The 14,802-nt window shown below is 44.1% G+C and overlaps 1 protein-coding gene across 11 annotated transcripts in view; it reads right to left on the reverse strand.

The window, feature by feature from the left end:
- The window catches only part of PSD3 (pleckstrin and Sec7 domain containing 3), a 120,377-nt gene that overhangs the window by 21,945 nt on the left and 83,630 nt on the right, over positions 1-14,802 (reverse strand). For all 11 annotated transcript variants that reach the window (XM_062017356.1, XM_062017355.1, XM_062017353.1 and 8 more), the window contains 4 exons: positions 11,380-11,573; positions 8,830-8,900; positions 1,672-1,829; positions 662-806 (listed from right to left, as the gene is read on the reverse strand). In XM_062017356.1, the coding sequence (XP_061873340.1) occupies positions 662-806; positions 1,672-1,829; positions 8,830-8,900; positions 11,380-11,573 (568 nt within the window). The remainder of the gene's footprint in view (positions 1-661; positions 807-1,671; positions 1,830-8,829; positions 8,901-11,379; positions 11,574-14,802) is intronic.

Below are 14,802 nucleotides of genomic sequence, written 5' to 3' on the forward strand. Positions count from 1 at the left end.
GAAGTACACAGAGCTATGGGCACCAGCACCAGACGCAGCCAGCCTGAAACAAGCAGAAGTAGGTGTTTTTACAGGCAAGAAGTAGCAGAGCTGCAAAACTCCTTGCCACAGGATGTTGTGGAAGCTAAAAGCTTATGTGTTAAGAAGGGGAGGCCAAAGACATTAATTTAAGAGAGAGATTATAAATATACACTAAACAGGAAATCCCTGAGCTGGTAAGAGCTGGAGCCTGGAAAAGTAGTATAGGAGAAATATAATCAATGCTTGCCTGATGCATCAGCTTTCACCTTTCATCAGCCCAATAAGCCAAAGACCAGGAGTATGCCTATTTCTTCTGAAACGAGTGCTAATAAACACTCAAACAAAAACACCAGTCAGTGTTTTAAATTTCCTCTGCAGAGCCAAAACCACTGCGCAAAAATTCTGTATCTGGTACTAGGAACACTGTTTGCTTCTTCTCTTCAAATATACAACACAGCTATATTCAAATCTGCACCACCTTTCCCTCCACTTCAAATCTTGCATCAGGAAACAATCAGAGATTTACACTGCAAGCCTCCTTCTGCTGGTGGCAACAGCCACAAAATGATGCCAAAGACCATCATCCAGTCTCCAGCCAGAGAAATGGACATCACTTGCTCTCTGTGTAAGAGCTGCTCACCTGAGATAGCTTAGTTGTGGTGGCTGGCAGGAGCGGGCGACTGAACTTCTTCTGAGAACCAATTGCTGCTGGAAATGGTGGTGCAGAGAAGACGGCAGCCACACGGTTAATCTTGTTGATCCAAGCCTGCATTTCTTCTTGGCTCCTGGGAAAGAAACACATATTAAGCACCTGTTGACTTGGACTCCTCTACCTCTTTTCTACTCCTCCTTCAATGGCATTTTTGAAGTGAAAATAACAAGAACTGGACAAATCTCAGAGTCCACCCAGTCTTCTGGTATCTCAGTGACAGGCTGGCTTGCAGTTAGGTCCATAACTCACCCTAGCACACATCTTTTCCTAATCCAACCCAAATGACACAAGTGACAGAGGCAACCAAAGCCCTGCTTCAGACTAAGGTCTAAGGTCCTAAGGTCTCAGCTGTGCTGGACACCTCAAATCTCCTGCAAGTTTCACAGACAGATCTCAGTAGAAAAGAGCTGATGTGCAGGACTGATGCATGGCTTTTTAATGTCAGAAGCAAAAGGCTGTTCATCTGTTCTGCCGGGATATCACAGCCTTGTGAACTTAATGAAATTATTTTTGTATTAAGTAGTAACTTTGTTTCTGACTGAAGTGTATCTTCTAGAAAGACGTCTGGCTAGGACCTGATGACATCAGGAGACAGACAATCCAAGACTGCCTTCAGTCATTTGTTTCAAAGATTAATCACCCTGCCTGTTAAAAGTTTATGCCTTGTTTCCAAATTGAATTTCCTATGGCTTCAGCTTCCAGCTGCTGCATCTTGTTATGCATTTCTCAGCTAGATTAAAAAGCCTCTTAAAACCTGATGTTTCTTTCTCATGAACTGCTTGTGCACGCTAATCAAATCAATACTTAATCTTATTTCTGATCAAATAAACGGACCAGATCTCTTAAGCTTCTGCTTTGACCTGTCCAAGCATGAATTTACATCTCCTTCAGCACTTTCTTTCCTCAACGACTGGCACAAATCAGAAGAGAGCACTTACTGGGCTTGGAAAAGCAGGACTCTCCAATCTGCTGTTTTAAGCTTGAGCACATTGGGTTTCTTCTCATAGTCTGTTGCCTTGGATGCCAGTGCATGATGCACACTAACTGCATTCTTCAGATCTTCCTCTGACAAAGCCTTTTCTGGCTTATATTCATCCTGCAGGAGTTGAGGGGAGATTATTTATTTCTCATTTCTTCACGATACTCCTTTTTGGAAAAACTTTGTTCCATAGTCATGAAAGGTATTACAAGTATATAAACTGAATGTGACCTGACTTGAGCACTAACGGTTTCTACTACTATCTTCAATATCTTTTCCTTTTTCTTTCTTTCTTTCCTTTTTTTTATTTTATCTCTTAGCAAGGAAGAAAAGTAGTTTCACCACCTGCTTGACAGGTAAACAGGGAGTATTTGACTGGCACAACAGTGTTAACTATTTGTCTCCATTCAAGAATCCTTCATGGCTTAGCTTCCTACTTCCACCTGCTCCTGTGGGCTCTCAGCCTCTACTGCTCAGTTTTTATATCTCTCAGCTACCTTTGCGTGTCCTCCTAGGCAGGCCCTCCCACAGCAGAGGAACCTCCTAATCAGCCACCATTAAGCAAACACAGCAACCTCCTTTAAAATTTCTCTGCTCAGGGTCTGCAAATGGCAAGCACAGCACCATGCATGTATTTGACACAACAACAGTACAACTCCTAACACAAAATGACAAAAGCAAAGACTCAAGCTCCTCCTCCACAATCATGGTGGAGCACCAAGTTCTGTTTGAAGTCCATCTGTCTCTAAATGTCCCTGGAAAACCAGGAGATTTTTCAAGGAAAGTCTGTTGCCAGCAATGCTGCATACACAAAGTTTCTGGAGGAGAGGCCAAAATAGCCTACAACTGACTTAATTTCTCAGCCTTGTTAGTACATCACAGAAATCAGTCTTACCCAAAACATCCTCCTGCTAAGAGACAGGGTGCGATGGGCTGCAAAACAGAGGAGCAGTTCCCTGCCAGTGTGATAACTATTGATCCCTCCTCTTGAACACAATAATTATGAGATGGGGTTTGGCAGGCAACTCAGTGCAGGACACAGAGAATGTGCAGGGACAACACTGGCTTAGACAGCTAGCGAGGCAGACACCTCAGAGAAGAGTTGGCTAACATGCATGAATTGGATTACAGGGCTTATCTAGCAGCACACAGACCAAGCTTGCAGCCAGAAGCAGCTATATCGCTGCAAAAGGCATAGAATCATAGAGGCATAGAATGGTAGGGGTTGGAAGGGACCTTTAGAGATCATCTAGTCCAACTCCCCTGCAGAAGCAGGTTCACCTAGATCTGGTCGCATAGGAACATGTCCAGGTGGGTCTTAAAGACCTCCAAGGAAGGAGACTCCACAACCCCTCTGGGCAGCCTGTGCCACTGCTCCCTCACCCTCACAGTAAAATAGTTTTTTCTCATATTTAATTGGAACTTTTTGTGTTCCAGCTTCATCCCATTACCCCTTGTCCTGTTGCTAGATACAATAGAAGAAAGGGATGTCCCAACCTCCTGACACCCACCATTTAGGTATTTGTAAATGTTAATAAGATCTCCCCTCAGTCTCCTCTTCTCCAGACTAAACAGCCCCAGTTCTCGCAGCCTGTCCTTGTATGAAAGATGTTCCAGTCCCCTGATCATCTTGGTGGCCCTGCGCTGGACTCTCTCCAGCACTTCCCTGTCCCTCTTGAGCTGAGGAGCCCAGAACTGGACACAGGACTCCAGATGAGGCCTCATCAGGGCAGAGGAGAGGGGGAGAAGAGCCTCCTTGACCTGCTGGCCACATTCTTCTTGATGCATCCCAGGATGCCATTGGTCTCCTTGGCCACAAGGGCACATTGCTGGCTCATGGTTAGTTCGTTATCAGTCAGGAATCCCAGGTCTCTCTCTGCAGAGCTGCTCTCTAGCAGTTCGACCCCAAGCCTGTACTGGTGTGTGGGGTTGTTCCATCTTTGCTGTCAGGCAGCTGGGTTTGGTTGGGGACAATCAAACCAGGACAAGTTTCAATGGATGAGGAGTCATCATCTGTGGTCACCACCTGTCAGAACTGAGGGAAAAGCATACTGCTCCTTTGCCCTGTCTCATCCTTCCTCACAGAGGTACAGCTAGTGCAGGCCAAGAACATGCTGCTCCTCAAGACACTTCACTGAAGGAGACAGGTAAACAACAATCTTGTGGCAACACCACATCCACTTGGGGCTGGACAAGGGCACAACCCATCACAGATTTGGAAAGCCCAGCAGAAAGGCAGAGTACTGCTGCCTCTCTCATAGCTTGCGTCTCAGCAAGCTTCAAAGGGATTTCCATATAATTACGGACTTTGCCTACTCCTGCTCAGGGTACTCTCTATCCTCCAAGGAAAATTTAGGAAACTCCTTAGCCAAAGGACAAGACTCAGAAGAATGTCCTGGTTTGAGCTAGGATAGAGCTAATTCCCATGAGGAACCAGGAACGATTACAGCATGAGCAGCTGACCCAGGCTGGCCAGCAGGTATTCGATACCACACTCACGTCACGCCCAGTATATAGGTAGGAGCTAGCCAGAAGGAGTTCTCTTCCGAGGTCGTGATTTTTCAGTCACCAGTTCAGAGTGGTCGCTTAAGTTGGGTCCCAGGTGGTGAGCAACTGTGTTACTCACTAGTTTTCTTTGTAACATCCCCTTATTTTTGTTATTGTTGTTCCTTTTCAACTTTCCCCGAGTAAATTGTTCTTATTTCAACTTACATGGGCTCTTTTCCTTTCTTCCGTATCTGTTCCATGTTCCACCGGGAGAGGGAGGAGTCATGGGGTTTTTTTTCCTCCCCTTTTGTCCCGACGGGGCAAAACCACAACAAGGAGACTGTCCAGCGTCTGGCCCAGCCCCATCTTGAAGATGAAGGAAGCAAGCCCTCAGGTCAGATCTCTTCCTTCACAGATTCAAAAGCTGATTTGGTAGTAGTTTGGGGGGAAATGACTGGCTCCACTGTCCAAGGACACTGGAAGAACTTCAGGGCCAGGAAAGTAATTTGGACAGACCTCAGCAACATGATATTCTGCCTTTCCTCACGTTACTGTCTGGAGACAGTGTCACCTATCACCTTTGACTGTTGCTCTCCAGCTTCCTCTGTGAGATGCATTCAACATTCACAACCCACTCTGCTGTCCAAATCTGTTTCAGAACAACTCCACACTTGGGCAGTCCCAGCAGCAGTCCTGGACAAGAACCCTTCCTTACCAATAGAGAATGTTCACAATAATCCTTGCTAATCCTACCGGATCAGCTGGCTGCAATCCACCTTGACAGCTGGGACTCTGCCAGCTTCTCCAAAGGCACTGACCAGCATACCGGAAATGTCTCTGAGAAAGCTGGAAGGACGTGAACGTGCTGTCAAAATTCCTCTTCTGAGGCCTTCAACTCTTCTTCTGGCTGGGAATGCTAAGGGAGTGGGAATATCCGTATCTCCTATGCCAACAAGGACATCACATGCTCTAATGTGCTGGTGTCAGCTTGGAGGCTGAGCTGAAATGGAAGGCAGCTCGCTGAAGTCAGACCAAGAAAGTGGCAAAAAATATATGAGGAGCCAGAAAGGAACTGTGACCTCTCTGTCAGCTGAAGGCTGACGTGAGTGTTGCACACAACACAACGATATGCTGAATTCACCTTTTTCAGGCCTCTGCAAAATGACTTTCCCACATCCTGCCGACCGGGAGTCAGCAAGTTTCTAAATCCATCTTTGATAGATGAGAGAATAGCATTTGGCTTTTTATCAGTGAGTGTACCATGGGTGGATGTCTCCACTCAGTTGCATGGGACAGTGACAGAATTCTCTTTCAGAAAGTCTTGTCACCAAGCACTTCACATAATTTTGGCCTTTCTCTCTCTCTCTCTTTTAAGATATTTTAATAGAGGAAACATATTTGAGAAAAGTTATAAAAATACCTGAAAGCCCTCAAGAATATAAAGTGTCACATCAGAGAGTGAAGATGTTGTAAACCTCACAGAAGAGTCCCAACAAAACACAAAGCTCCATGTCCTGCACTGCTTGCCCAGAAGCAATTTCTAGCAAGGACGAAAGGTCAGCCTCATGTTCTCTCCTTCTAAACCTCTCCTCTGTATGCACATCACATCCCATGTCAGTCTAGTAAATAGCCATTCTATCAAATCCCTACTTTGCAATTTCCTCTTGCTTTGAACAGAGGGCAGGAAATTAACCTTGGCCTGAGGATGCCCAGAGACAGGGTCAACATACCAAACACATCCAGCCTCTCATTTTATATAACACTGTGCAGGCATATTTAGCTGGCTAATTGTGAACATTTCCAGCGAGCCTCTCCAGTGGCCTCTGTGCTCACTAATGCAGAAAGCATCTCCCTTAAATCACTCATTTAAAAAAAAACCAATATGCAGCACAGGAATTAGCACTGGAAAAGTTCCAATGGAAAAAAAAAATAAATAAAAAGAAAGAAAATATGAGTATAAGAGACAAGACTGCCCAGATAAACTCCCCAGTAATTCTCAGGTGACCTCCATTTACAAGCCACTCTCATGCATGGAGTCTGACAGCAAAACAAGGAGAACTGGACTGCTATGCAGATAGAATCACAGCAGAATTAGGATCACACTGCCCACTGGGAGAATCACAGCCACTGCAAACAATATTTATATTAGAGTTGTATTGAGGGAATGGCTGAGTTACAGGTTAACACAGAGAGAAATAGTGCAGAGATTTGTACACAGGTTTGGGTGTATGCAGCACCTAGAACAGTGAGATTTCTCACTCCTCTGCTTGAGCAGCGTTCAGTGCAATAAAATCATCACAGCAGATGTTACCTTCAGAGATATATAGGTAACATATAGATGACGAGAGAAAGAGAGAAAACGTGTGTGTGAGTATGTGAATGCCCCCTGCCCGATAGTACTCCATTATCAGAAGAGAAGGCAAACAGAGGCAAGGAAGTCCTTTGCCCATGATTACTGTCAAACCCATGCATTTCTACAAATAAAATGTTCTAAAATACTCCTGAACTTTCTGAAATTAGGATAATTTCAGTCTCCTGGTATACTGCAAAAGGAAACAACAGTTCAGCAACTTTTACTATAATGCCTTGATCTACTTGTATATTTTAAAACCCTGGCATCCTCAACTTCTGTGACACCACATCCCTAGCAGGGCAGAGTTTATTTCAGGGCTAAAGCAAAGCCCTGCTGGAACCTCTTGGCGCTGAAGAGAAATCAGATGATGTTCCTCAGCTGCAGCATGAGGTACTACAGCTGAGCAGGGGCCAGAGGCACCCTAGGGAGGCTCATAGCTGCCCATTATTCTAGGAATGAGTTATTTTCCATCAGGCCATTCTGCCAACAGCACTGAAATAAAAGCCTTGCTGCCCTAAAGTAAGAAGGCTTCAATGCAAGTGTCTTCAGAGCCAAGAGGGAGAGTGCGGCTCAGCAGAGTAACCACCCTATAATTACTGAGCTCAAGTGCTGTGACAGAGGCAAGACACACAAATAAAAAACAAATAAGAACTCCAGCAATGAATTTCATTCTGCAAAAATGCAGATGTGAAATTACTCTCTTGCTCTCTAAGGGACAGAGTGTGAGAGTGGGGAGAGCACCATTTGCATGCTACATCAGCATCTCTACATTTTGTCAAACAGAAAGCATTTTAAACTAATATGCCAGTGATACTCATAAAAGTACTTAATTAAGCCTCTAAAGTAGACACCATCTCTGTTTCTTGCTCTTGAAAGTTTATTAATCCCCCCTTAGAGACAAGATAAGAGATTAATTAGTGTGTTATGGACAAGGAGCCTTCTTCTTAGGGAACAATGCAGCCTTTTCAGGTGAACACTAAAGATGCCTTATTTCAGAAATCAAAGCACATGACTTCATTTCACCCAGGAAAGGGCACATACCATGAAGGCCACTTTAGTAAAATCTAAACCTACTGCCAGCAAGGGAACCAGAGGGAACACTCAGCTGCAATTCAGCAGGCTTGGTTCTTGTCTCTTGCATGACTTGGAGCATGTCATATCCAACTTTCAGCCCAAACCTTCCATCCTGAATGCAGACTGTTTTGCCAGTTCCAGGATTTCAGCCTTCTCAAAGAGGTACTGCACCCAGAGCACCGACTTTGTAAACATCATGCTGCAAAAACTGCATCCAAAACAACCTTCTTTCTTCTGAGAGACTATCCAGGTTGGCTCCAATGAAACAAACAACTTCAGAAAGCCACAGCTTGGGAGGAGGAAACTGCAGTATGCACTTGAACGTGCACTCCTGATAGTTGTAAAATACAGTGGAAATGTGAAAAAGGCTTTCAAAGGAGTATACTTCTGCAATACAGGGCAGTCTGGACAAACATTAACTATTTCATGAATATTTCACCTACATGGGGGTAAAAAGCCTTAACAGTCTACTTAGCTGCTACCATTTATTTGACTTGGACAGTTCTCAATCAGATGTTGCATTTCATGTTCCAAGAGTATAATTAAAACTGTACTACAATATACTTAATTTTGCACCAAATAACTTGAAGAGTTTTGTCTGACTTTTTTTTTTCAGACTTACTGCTGTCATGACAGCAGAGTTTGTTCCAAACCAGTGTCTCATCTTGCTTTGGGGAAAAAAAAAAAAAAATAATAATAAAAAGCAGCATCCTTTCATCTTTCAGTTTTCTTGGGGAGCAGAAGCTGCAGATTCCTCACCAGGGCCAAACTGCCATTCAGTTGTTTTGCAGCTGGTCTTGTAGGTATTACAGAAAAGTATACCATGAAGAGATGGGAAAGGAGGACAGCCTTTCAAGAGGGGAAGGCATATGTATGGAATCCAATGTTAAAAGCATCCTAGTGGAACACTTATAAAACACAGAGATGCTGCCGTCTGTGCTTGTAGCCATGAGTGACAGCGGTGGCATAAACTGAATTGATAGGGTGCACAGGTGGACTGGCACAACAGAACTGAATGCGAAAGTGCAAAAAGGGTAACGGTGTCAGTGAAAGGATTCATGCCTCAATGTGTATGTGAAGGGAGAAGGGGAGCACATAGAGAGCAGCTACACTCTGTGTCAGAGGCAAAGGAGCCTGGAAGTGGGCTGTGAGAGCAGCTTTATTCCTCTTTAATTAGTTTCCAAAGACAGTGATTTCCCCTACCTTCTGCAAGTACAGGACTGTTCCCTTCAGCACAGCATAAAAGGTTTTCCAGCCTCGCTTTCCCCGAGGAGCTGCAAAGAAAACAAATGAAAACCCATTTAACTTGGATCCATTTTTACACTTTATCTAGGCAACAGGAGAGCTAGATTAGCCCTGTGCTAAACCTCCTTTGTACTCTGCTTTTCAAAGGACAATGCAACTCTGCACAGTGCCTGCACATAACTGCTGTGCAAGAACGTAATAAGACAACCCTGATGACAGCCCTGGACTGGATCAGAAGGAAACAGTAGTAATGCGGAAAGCAGGCCAGAGAGATCGAAGCTTTGTGTTCTTGCAGGTAGGTGGACACTGCCCCTACACAGTTAGGTTTGAGCTCTGCACCGTGGCAGTCTTCAGAAGGAAATATCCTTTCTCCATGCCACAACAGGCTGTCAGGCACTGCTCAAGACCAGTGGGACACTGCCCAGAAAGCAGTGCCTCACAAGGGCATCCTTCCCTCTGCCCTCTGCTGCACACACAAGTCAGCACCAAGAGGTCAAGATGGCTTCTTGGTCCTTTCCCCTCTTCCTGCAGCCACAGGGGAAGCCAACAAAGAGAAAGGAGAGGGGTACTAAACCAAATCCTAAGAGAGAGAAAAAAAATAAAATCACCCCTGAAGAAACCTGAAATCACTTAGACGTTGAAGAATAACAGAGGTAATGTATCCACCCCACAAATTTTTAGAAACAAGTCAGGGTTGTGGGTCAGTGGGGTGCAGGATTCAGCATGAAGACTCCAGTTTGAAATTCAGCTGCAACATAGAGAGACTCTGTACAGTCATAGTGCTGGAGACTAGAAACCTGCATCTAAGCTCAATTTCCCCCAAGCATGTACCACTGACCAGCATCCATTTGCCTCTGTACTGAAATTAATAGCCTCTGCATGACTAAAGCATCACCCCCAGAAAGGTATTCCATCCTAATATGAAGACAGAGAGTGATGATGAAAAGATTATTAGTCCCATGCTCCAGAGGTTAATCATTCCCATCTCATATGACAGGCCTTATTTCTAACTGGCATTTCAGTCCAGATTCCAACCATTGGCTCATGTTATATCCTCTTCCTCTAAACTACCTAAGTGCTTTAGCTTTCTGTATTCCCTTCCTGAGAAAATACATACAGCATGCTAGCACATCACTTCATCTGCAATCCCATACAAGCTTACCTCTGCCCTGCAACAGCTCCATTAGGAAATAAAATATAGAAAGGTCTAACCAACTTAAAAAAAAAAAAAAAGAGTTTCATTTTATTTGCAAGTGGAAAGTCAGAATGCAACTTTTTCAAGAGGTGTGTGACAATGAGAAACAAATATCTGAGATGTACAGGAACTTCTGAAAACAACATCTGAAAACATGGCCCCAGATACATTGCTTATAAAGGAATTACCCCCAGAATGCCAGCATCCAGTGTGCTGAATAATGAGCAATTCTGATTACTTAAAATTAAAGAAATAATTTAATAAAGGCATCTACATACAACTAGTTATTAAGGTTAAATAAACATAAGTTTAATAAAGAGGAACCTACTCAGAGCATCAAGTTATCACAAAGAATGAGGTCAGCTTGATTTTGACATGTTGTTTTGGATTTAGCTGCTCAGCTGTCAGCCCCCAGCTTCAAAACACCAACCTCCAACTGTACCTTCTGAAACATACTAGCAAAACATACAACACCAAAGAGCTTAGTCCAGCTAGGAGAGTGTTGCAGCTCCTGGAAACTCATCACAAAGTCAGACTTTGCCTTCAGGATTCAGCCCAACAGTGCCAGCTCTAAGTAGGTGATCATCAACAACAATCAGGGAAAATATAGATGCTCTGAGTAGCCTCTGCTGTTTCCAGAAATCACGAGAAAATAAACAAGTTCAGATACCCAACAACAAAATACACACAAGTGGATCAGAGGTCTTCAATAATTAGTGCACCACAAACAGAAGTAGAACAAGAAGGAAAGAGAATAATTACAGTAAGAGTCACATCCAGATTATTACAAAAAAGGGGCAGGGAGGAATTGTATGGCATAAATATGGCTGTCGCCAGAAGCTGATTAACTTCACTGGGCATGTCACCCAAGACTGGGAAAGCAGGGAAAGGAACAGTTACAGTATCTTCCAAGTAGAGGTAAAGAACAGCTTTTCTTCAAAGACAGAGAGAGAGGGGAGGAGGGATTTGAAACAATCTGCTGTCACAAGGAAAAAGAGAATTACAAAACTACTACAGATCAGGTAGTGCAATTCACTCAAAATTGTCTTCTTCTGTAAACCATGAGATTCATTTTTAGCGCAAAAGACTCACATTGCTTTGCTGTATCACATTACTCATTATGCTCTTGCATTAGAGCTGCTGCAAATGGGACCGAACATTGTAAATCCTGGCTTAATAGTGGAAGTGTGATAATCCAATTGCTGTGTTGTTTGTTACTGCTACAATTTCCCTAAAGAAGCAGCACTATTTGTCTTGAGAAGCACACAAGCCTATTGTAAGGAAATGAGGCATTAAGAGTGAAAGATACTCACTTTTCTTTCCATCCATATCCGCATGGATTTTCCGAGACAGAAATCCAGTTTTATACACAGCAGCATTTGGATCATGAGGGATGTCCAGGAATGGGTTATTTGAGTTGCCAATTCGACTGACAGCCTTCGTCTGGCTCCCATTATCCTTTTCATCTGTACCATCTGAGTGAGGCTTTTTTTTCTCTTCTTCATCCCTTAAAAAATAATGAAAATCAAGCATGAACGAGTGACTGACCAGCAAAGTAACTCATGCATGCCCTCTGTCAAAATATACCTCTCTCTCTCTCTCTCTATAGGAGACTTATTTAGAGAGAAACCTAGATGTATACCAAAATACAGTCAGATTATAGCAAATCTTCAGTTCATCTTTGTCATCAGCACAGGACATAGTGGTCAGATTAAAATGCCCAAGTTGCCCTTCAGCAGTCTCAAAAGGCAGGACTTGAAGAGTGTTCTGTGTCCTCCCATTTCACCTATTTTTACTTTCACTTATTTGATGCTAAAATGGGAAATACTTGCCTGCTGGGTTCTTCTGAAAAAAATCTCCATTTTTTTCATGAGTTCACATTTAGATGAAAAGAATTAGATTACTACAGATCACAGTGGCTTACCCCTTAACTTAGCATATGAAACACAGACTCTACCTCTGTTTCTTTATTTTTTCCCCTGCAGACTGGCATAAAAGTAGTAATTTAAAAATAAACACTACACTAGGTGAATTAAGTTATCTGTATTTTAGAAACAAAATGCTGCTCAAAATGTTACTTATTAGGGCAATGTATTCAACACAGCTCTTGGGGACAACAATGCAAACCCATTTCAGCAAATCATAAGCACTGCCTGACAAAAATGCTATTTTGCTCGTCATAGCCAAAGGCAAAAAAGGACCAAGCAACCCAGAAAAGAAAGAGTGTTCACCACAAGAGCAGGATGGTGGTTTTCAGAGAAAGATGGGCCACTGAACCTGGGTGGATGATGTATGTGGAGCAACCACAGTCAGTATCAGTTTACAAAGCAGCCCTGTGAAGTCCCCACACATTCCCCTCTAAGTGACTGGGAAAGGTGTGTCAGGGGACATGAAGCCTGTCATTAGAAAGTCACGGTAGCAATGCTTCTCCTGAGACCAGCACAAGATTAAAAAAAACCAAAAACCAAATAACATTATTACTTGAGTGTAATGATGGCTAATGTAGAGGTAGGTTGTTGCATCTAGTTGGACGTAGACGATCAGCAGAGACACTAAGCTCAGACAGACCTTCCCATCACATGCAAGAAGATGTCTATTAGAAGAGGATCAGCAAAGTGTATGTCAGTCCAAAATCCTTTTGGGGCACACTGCAACCATGTCTGCTTATGCCAATGACCATCCAAAGAACGTCCTCCAAGACATGCAGTGACAAGCTGTGTTATCCTGATCTCTGCTGAAATGGTCTTCTTGGGAATAACTTTGAGGAGATACAAGGATAACAGTCTGGTTTGACAACAAGAAAAACAAATCCAGAAACGCAAAGGCTACATCAGTTAATTCAGACATGCCAGGGAGTGTTCCCAGCTTTGTGCGTGGTATGGTCTCAGGCCAGCACATTCTCAAACAATTCCCAGACACAATTTAGGAATCATCAGAGTCAAGGGCCACCTCAACAGGCAATACAGACACAAGAATCTTGTTTTGGAGGATAAGACTTTTCAACAGGATGGACACAGATACTACATATGGGCATTCACACTGAGAGTCACACAGAGATACAGCCATAGCATTGTCTGGCAAGGTCTCCTAATTAAGAAGAACAAACTTCTATCCGAAGGCCTGATTCCTGGAAGGGAGTGCAGTCCTTGCATTTTTCAGCCTACTGGTAAGTGTTTTCCCATTCCAGAACAAGAGAGGTCTGCAAAAAACTCTTTGTTGGCCAAATTAATAAGGATTTCCTTATATATGCTTTGGGGTTTTTTCCCAATAAAAAAAATGGTAGGAATTTCTGACAATTTGATTATCCCACCTTTCTTGTGTCTGCTGCACCTGCTGACAAGCCTGGACCATTGTGTGACATGTGTGTCTATTCCAGGAGCAAATTCTCTCACTGCAAGTCTGTGGTACCTAATCCAGATTAAAATCTCTCACAGGGCACAAGCACTCAGGCTGATTTGTCACACAAGTGCCTGGTAAATTCTGGGATCTCAGCCAAGGACACTGTGCATTTCTCCTTGTCAGCAGAGACCTACTGCAGTAAATGGCTTATCTATTAAAAAAAAAACAAAACAAAACAAAATGAGAAAGAGGGGAGCTATCTTCTTCGGAGCTATGGGAGCAAATTACCTCACACTGCTCAGGTCTCCCGTGGGAATGTACCAATGCCCTTATCCAAGCAGCCACAGGAGCTGTGATAGGCAATCACAAGGATTCTGGACACTACTAGTGCTGGAGGCTGTGATCTCAGACTCAGTATCTCTGGGGCAGCTACTCAACAGGAGTTCTTCAAAAGGTATCTTGGAGAACAAAATGGCATCTGCTGTCCTGACTGCTGGTAGCACTGAATAAGGCTTTAACTGGTTCTTTAATTTATCATTGAAAAGGGTACATCTTTACGACTGTCATGGGTTTGTATGGAGCCACTCTTTCCATGGTAACAGGGGGAGGGAGTCATAGTGTTGGTCCCTGTAAAGCAGTTCTCAAAACACCCCCCAGCTCTGAGAGGTAGACCCACCTCCAGCCTGGGCAGGCCAATCTGGCGCCTCTGCCATCACTATATAAGAAGGGAAATTTGCAGTGGAAGAGGACGTGGAGGAGTGGGACAAGATAGAGGCAACTATGAGGACCCTACAGTCAGAGAAGGAGAAAGGAAGGAGGAATGCTGGACCAGAGACCCCTCTGCAGCCCAGCAGCTCCAGGTGAGTGCACCCAGACAGGCAGCAGACTGTGAGGAAGAGGCCATGGTGCAGGCCGTGCTGGAGAGCCTGCAGGCCACAGAGACCCACAAAGGAGGCAGAGAGGAGCCTCCTTTGGGATGAACACTCATCAGAACAGGCCTTGCAGGGCTGCCCAGTCTGTGAGGGACCCTGTGCTGGACCGCTGAGGAGCCCACCTGCCCTAAGGAGAGACAAATGGCAGGAGCCATCACGAACAGACTGACTGAAACCTCCATTCCCTGCCCCCCTGGGCTGTTCCATTGTGGGGGAGGTGAAGACACCGGGATTGGGACCCTGAGCCCAGGCAGAGGGGAGGGATGGGAGGAAGTGGTCTTAAAAGAGTTGGTTGGGCTCTTTATCATTGCAGCTGTGTTGTTTTCTCTTTGCTATATTTTGAGGTTTTATGGTTTTGGCTGGTGACGGATTACATTATTTTTTTTTCCTTCCCCAAGCTGAGTAGTCCTGTCTATTTTGCCTGGGACCATAATGGGCCCTTACTGTCCTTAGGGGGTTCAAAAG

Source organism: Colius striatus, chromosome Z (assembly GCF_028858725.1).
Source record: "Colius striatus isolate bColStr4 chromosome Z, bColStr4.1.hap1, whole genome shotgun sequence".
Classification (NCBI taxonomy): domain Eukaryota; kingdom Metazoa; phylum Chordata; class Aves; order Coliiformes; family Coliidae; genus Colius; species Colius striatus.